The sequence below is a fragment of the Castor canadensis genome, chromosome 14 (assembly GCF_047511655.1).
Source record: "Castor canadensis chromosome 14, mCasCan1.hap1v2, whole genome shotgun sequence".
NCBI lineage: Eukaryota > Metazoa > Chordata > Mammalia > Rodentia > Castoridae > Castor > Castor canadensis.
The window spans coordinates 5,378,232-5,384,412 of NC_133399.1; the positions used below are offsets into that span (position 1 = coordinate 5,378,232).

A 6,181-nucleotide genomic window follows, 5' to 3' on the forward strand; every position below is an offset into this window, starting at 1 on the left:
TTTCTTGCTTATGTTTTCTCTGTGTCTATTGATTTGCATTTAGGATTTTTGCTTGGTGAGGTGATAGATTACATTCACTGATTTTTAAATGTTGTATTGCTGTTACAAACTTAAAATAATTCCTACCAGGTTTAATTCTGTTTATACATGGCTATGTGTATCTTGGGATGCTATGTCAGACCAGCTTATTAGAAGTTCATCGTCCAGAGTATATTTTGAGGGTTGAACACTTAAGCTCCCTCTGTTGAGCATGGCAGAAACTCCAAGCCTTGCTGAGTTAAACAAGTAGCATATTGTTGACATAAATTGTTTGGAACACCGAGCTCCTCTTGTCAGGGTGGTGAGTTACATGTCTATGGTATTTCCCATATACTGGCAAAGGTTGAATGTGTCCTCAAGCATTCACAAGTGCATGCAATCTCAGGATGCCTGGTGTTTATCGTCTTATGCTCAGTTCCAAGTAGGGCTTTACATGAGAGGTGCTGCAGACCCAGCAAACAGAGGTTGGGGTGATCCTCTTCTGCTGTAGCTTCACCACGTATTTCTAATATGGTATCTGAATTTCTGTGAGAGATGGTACGAGTATGGATGGAGGGTAAGAGTGGGATGAGCAGCGCATGGAGTGATCATGTAAGGAGTACCACATCATGTGAACTGCTTATGAGTTGAATGTAGATTTCCAATGCTGTGAGTATCATTCTTCATCCTTGAAATCTTTGGGATGTTTTAGGAGCCAGTGACCTTTGAGGATGTGGCTGTGAGATTTACTGTGGAGGAGTGGACCTTGCTGAGCCATTCACAAAAGAATCTCTACAGAGATGTGATGCAGGAAACCTTGAGGAACCTGGCTGCTGTAGGTAAGGGTGACCATGTTACTTTAATGAGTTGATGAGAGAACCAATGTTTTGGGGCAGGTGTGCCTCTCCATAGTTTGGACGGCAGAACCAGTTAATGTGATTAGGTATGATGGCTTAAGCTTGTAACCCTAGCTACTTGGGAGAGGAAGATTGAGAGGATGGCACTTTCAGGCCAACCTGGGCTTAAAGTTCATCAGACCCCATGTCAGCCAGTGGCTGAAGTCACTGGTATGCTCTTTCTTCTCAGGTATACAGGCAAGTAAAAATGAGAGGATTGAGGTCTGTCTTGGGCTGGACCTCAAAAATAACCAACTGAAGAAAGGCTTGCAGAGTAGCTTCTGTGTTAGGGTACTTGGCCAGTAAGCCCAAGGCCCTGAATTCAACCACCAAAAAGCAGAAAAAAGAAAAAGAAAGGAAATAGAAAATTTGAATATACTCAGTTTTGTTTCATTACAGCATTAACCTGCCTATCTAATATCTAATAGATAATCAATATTGACATTTTGTGTCATGTTTTAGGAAAGATGCAGGAAGACAAGACGAGTGAAGGTGACATGAAAAATTCCAGGAGAAATGAAAGGTAATTTGCACTTGCCAAAATAAATGTGTGTCCCTAAAGAATCCTGTAGTGACAATAACTTTTTTGTTATGTGGGAACTGGAGTTTGAACTCAGGGCTTCATGTTTGTTGGGCAGGCACTCTTACCATTTGAGCCACTCAACCAGCCCTGTTTGTGTTAGGTATTTTTGGAATAGGGTTTGAGAACTGTTTCTCAAGGCTGCCTTTTGACAACTGATCCTCCTGAATCACTCAGATTACAGCCGTATACCACCTGCATTCGGTTATTAACAAGAATTTTTAAAGGTCGCCAGTGAAATAGAATGTCCACCTTCACATTGATTTAACCCAAGAAATTTTCTACAAAAATGCATATAGATTGAATATATAGTATTAGATAATAAAACCTGAACTGTTGTAATATTGAAAACATTGACAACATACTACATGGGACACCTAATGGTTCAGTGTGCACAAAAGTTGTTACATGCACAAACTTATAGCATGACAAATTTACCTTAAAGGTTTTTGTTATATGTATGATACAAAAGTGAATATTGTAGCTGAGTGCTCGGATTGAAGTCGGTAATCCTAGTTCCTTGGGTGGCAGAGATCAGATGACTGCATTTCAAGGCTAGCCTGGGTAAATAAGTTTGATCCTATCTGAAAAATAACTAGCTCTGGTAGAGCTCCTTCCTTCTAGATGTGAAACACATGAGCTATTCACATAAGACCTCATTACCAACATTTTGATAATAATTGTTCTCTGAATTCTGCAGAGTATTCAGCCCTTTCATGTTCAGAAATAAATAGAGTACATAGAACGATAAGTTAAATAAGGAACAAAATCTTAGCAATGTGCTTCCTGTTTTACACAGATGTGAAGCACTCAGGAGACCTTGTGAACACTCAGAAGGGAGTTACTGTGGAGAAATCTGCACCTGGATTGTACATCGTACTGTGAACAAGAAAACTCCTGGAGTGAAACCATGGGAAAGGCCTGTGTGTGAAGTCCTCACTGGTCATTTGTCTCTAAATGTGGCCAATACAGTTCAGATTGCACATAAATCATGCGGGTATAAGGAATATACAGAGATGCTCTATAAATGTAAGGAATGTGGGAAAGCCTTCACTCACCCTAAATGGTTTCTGAAGCATGTGAGGACTCACAGTGGAGAGAAGCCCTACAAATGTAAGCAATGTGGAGAAGTTTTTAGTAGACAGAGCTATGTTCAGGTACATACAAAACTTCATTTTAGAGAAAAAGTGTTTATGTGTAAGCAATGTGGGAGAGGCTTCATGACTCTTGCAGGTTTTCATAGACACATGGTAACACACACTAGAGGAAAACTTTTCAAGTGTAAGGTATGCAGTAAAGCCTTTAGTTATGCCAGTGTCCTTCAAAGACATGAGCAAATTCACATGGGAGAAAAACCCTATGAATGCCAGCAATGTAGAAAAGTATTCAGTAGTTCCTGTAATCTTCAAATCCATGAAAAAATTCACACAGGAGGGAGAATCTATACATGTAAATTATGTGGTCAGACTTTCACTTCTTCTAATAACATTAGGAAGCATGAAAAGACTCATACTAGACAGAAATCGTATATATGCAAGCAGTGTGGGAAAGGCTTCATTAATTCTAGAGCATTGGGAAGACATGTAGGATCTCACACTGGAAAGAAACCCTATGTATGTAAGCAGTGTGGGAAAGCCATCATTCATTACAGTAACTTAAAAAGACATGAACGAACTCACACTGGAGACAAACCATATGAATGTAAGAAATGTGGGACAACCTTCAGTCGTTCTGGGTGTCTTCAAGTTCATGAAAGGATTCACACAGGCGAAAAGCCATATGTATGTAATGTATGTGGTAAAACCTTCACTTCCTCCAGTAACTGTCGAAAACATGCAAGGACCCATATTGGAGAGAAACCTTATGTGTGTAAGCAATGCGGTAAAGGCTTCAGTGATTCCAGTACCTGTCAACAACATGAACGAATTCACACTGGAGAGAAGCCCTATGTATGTAAGCAGTGTGGGAAAGCTTTCATATATTCTTCTTCTTTTCAGATGCATAAAAGAATTCATACTGGAGAGAAGCCATATGTATGTAAGCAATGCGGGAAAGGCTTTATTTATTCCAATGCCTTTCAAGTACACAGACGAACTCACACTGGGGAAAAACCCTATGTTTGTAAGCAGTGTGGGAAGACCTTCACTTATTGTAGCTCTCTTCGAATACATGATAGAATTCACACTGGGGAAAAACCCTATGAATGTAAAATATGTGGTAGAACCTTCATTTCTTCCAGTCACTGTAGAAAACATGCAGGAACTCACACTGGGAAGAATGCCTAACTTTAAAATATGAAACACATAAATATGATAATCTTAGTTAGCAGTATGAGAATGTATTGTGAAGGAATCACATCAATATGACATGTGTGGGAATGCCTGCAGTCATCTCATTTCATTTCCCAGATACACAGCACATACTATGTCAGGAAGCCTTGATTGGAAGAGATGCCCAAAATTCTCCTGATGGCACACATATAAGATGCCCTCTGGACCACATCTGTGAGTGTGGAAAATAAAGGAATGTTGCCATTAATGACAGATAGTTTCATAGTCCTGTGAAAATTCCTTATGCAGTAGAATCCTACAAATATTAATGGTATGAATAGCTTGATGCAAAGTTATTTGTGTAGAATGCTCCAGAAAAGAAAAACCTGAATAAAATGTTCTATAAGTTTTAAATATGTTGTGTTTATCAATGGTGCATTTATAAAACAGATGGGGAGAATAATATGTGAGTGTGGATCTTTTCCATGGCCAGACATGCAGTACAGTGCTCCTCCAATTTCACCTTTCTGATTAGGAAATGGTAAAGAATGGATAATGCACAGTGCACTGCATTTGATAAATTACATGAGCTATTCAAAAATTTATTAGAAAATTGGGCTTAGATGACCATCCCAACTCAAGGTGATGGAAATGCTATAAGTACCCTTTATGGTAGGCCTGGCTAAACTATGATAGTCATTATATTTAGTGGGTAAATTTTCAAGTAGTGATATTTTCAACACATGAATTGGAGGGACATCTGTCAATTTATTCTATTTTTAGCAATAAATTAGGAAGAATGATGTCTCTGGGTTGTATGCAAAAATGACAGATTGATCAATAAATAGTGCATTCCTTTTTTGCAGTTGTGGGTTTTGCATTCTGTATCTTGCACTTACTAGGCAGGCACTCTACAACTTAAACCATGCCTGTAGCCCTTTTTGCTTTAGTTATTTTTCAACTAGCGTCTTTTTGGCCCAGGCCAGTCTGATCCTCCATCTTCCTGTTAATCCTTCCTTCACTGATGGAATGAAAGGTGCACACTACTGTGCTCAGTTATTGGTTGAGACTGGGTCTTGCTAAGTTGTTTATTCATCAGGCTGTCCAGGAACTGTGATGCTTCTGATCTCTACCTCCCAAGTAGCCAGGATTACAGATATGAGCTTCAGTCTTGCTAGGCATGAGCTCTACTGCTTAAGCTGTGACTCCATCCCAAATTTGACAGGGTTATTATCTATATAATATTTCTGGATTGCAAGTCATAGAAATTTTATGATGTACCAATGCAAGATGAACATTTATAATATATGTATGTTTGTTTTTTAAAATTTAAATTCCATTGTTTAAATAAATTCTTTAGCCAATGTATAAGTAGTATTAACGTCACAGGGATCCATTATTGATAAGGAGGATTTCCAAAATCTGTTAAAATTTCACAACCACACATTTCTAGCTTGGTATGATTTAGCTACTTTTGTTTTTACATAGCTGAACTTATGTTCATTGATTCTTACTTGATATTCCAGGGACATATTGTATATGTTTATTATTATTTTTTTTAATCTTTGTAAAACTTTTCCTTTATGTAAATTTTCTTTTTTTTTTCTTTTATTATTCATATGTGCATACAAGGCTTGGTTCATTTCTCCCCCCTGCCCCCGCCCCCTCACTTACCACCCACTCCAGCCCCCTCCCTCTCCCCCCCACCCCCTCAATACCCAGCAGAAACTATTTTGCCCTTATCTCTAATTTTGTTGTAGAGAGAGTATAAGCAATAATAGGAAGTAACAAGGGGTTTTGCTGGTTGAGATAAGGATAGCTATACAGGGCATTGACTCACATTGATTTCCTGTGCATGGGTGTTACCTTCTAGGTTAATTCTTTTTGATCTAACCTTTTCTCTAGTTCCTGGTCCCCTTTTCCTATTGGCCTCAGTTGCTTTAAGGTATCTGCTTTAGTTTCTCTGCGTTAAGGGCAACAAATGCTAGCTAGTTTTTTAGGTGTCTTACCTATCCTCACCCCTCCCTTGTGTGCTCTCGCTTTTATCATGTGCTCAAAGTCCAATCCCCTTGTTGTGTTTGCCCTTGATCTAATGTCCACATATGAGGGAGAACATACGATTTTTGGTCTTTTGGGCCAGGCTAACCTCACTCAGAATGATGTTCTCCAATTCCATCCATTTACCAGCGAATGATAACATTTCGTTCTTCTTCATGGCTGCATAAAATTCCATTGTGTATAGATACCACATTTTCTTAATCCATTCGTCAGTGCTGGGGCATCTTGGCTGTTTCCAAAACTTGGCTATTGCGAAAAGTGCCGCAATAAACATGGATGTGCAGGTGCCTCTGGAGTAACAGTCTTTTGGGTATATCCCCAAGAGTGGTATTGCTGGATCAAATGGTAGATCGATGTCC

The 6,181-nt window shown here is 39.0% G+C and overlaps 1 protein-coding gene across 1 annotated transcript; it reads left to right on the forward strand.

Moving 5' to 3' along the window:
- The first annotated feature begins 477 nt into the window (after positions 1–477).
- On the forward strand, positions 478–4,097 carry LOC109676918 (uncharacterized). Its single transcript, XM_074053400.1, has 3 exons — positions 478–857; positions 1,377–1,437; positions 2,294–4,097. The coding sequence occupies exons 1-3, from the start codon at positions 824–826 to the stop codon at positions 3,777–3,779; spliced, it is 1,581 nt and encodes a 526-aa protein (XP_073909501.1). The 5' UTR covers positions 478–823; the 3' UTR covers positions 3,780–4,097.
- The last annotated feature ends 2,084 nt before the right edge of the window (positions 4,098–6,181 follow it).

What these genes read in the sequence shown, in the direction of transcription:
- LOC109676918 (XM_074053400.1), top strand. Translation starts at nt 824, where the DNA reads ATGCAGGAAACCTTGAGGAACCTGGCTGCTGTAG. An exon ending in GAGGAACCTGGCTGCTGTAG is followed by an intron (nt 858 to 1,376) that starts GTAAGGGTGACC and finishes GTCATGTTTTAG; the next exon opens with GAAAGATGCAGGAAGACAAG. An exon ending in AATTCCAGGAGAAATGAAAG is followed by an intron (nt 1,438 to 2,293) that starts GTAATTTGCACT and finishes TGTTTTACACAG; the next exon opens with ATGTGAAGCACTCAGGAGAC.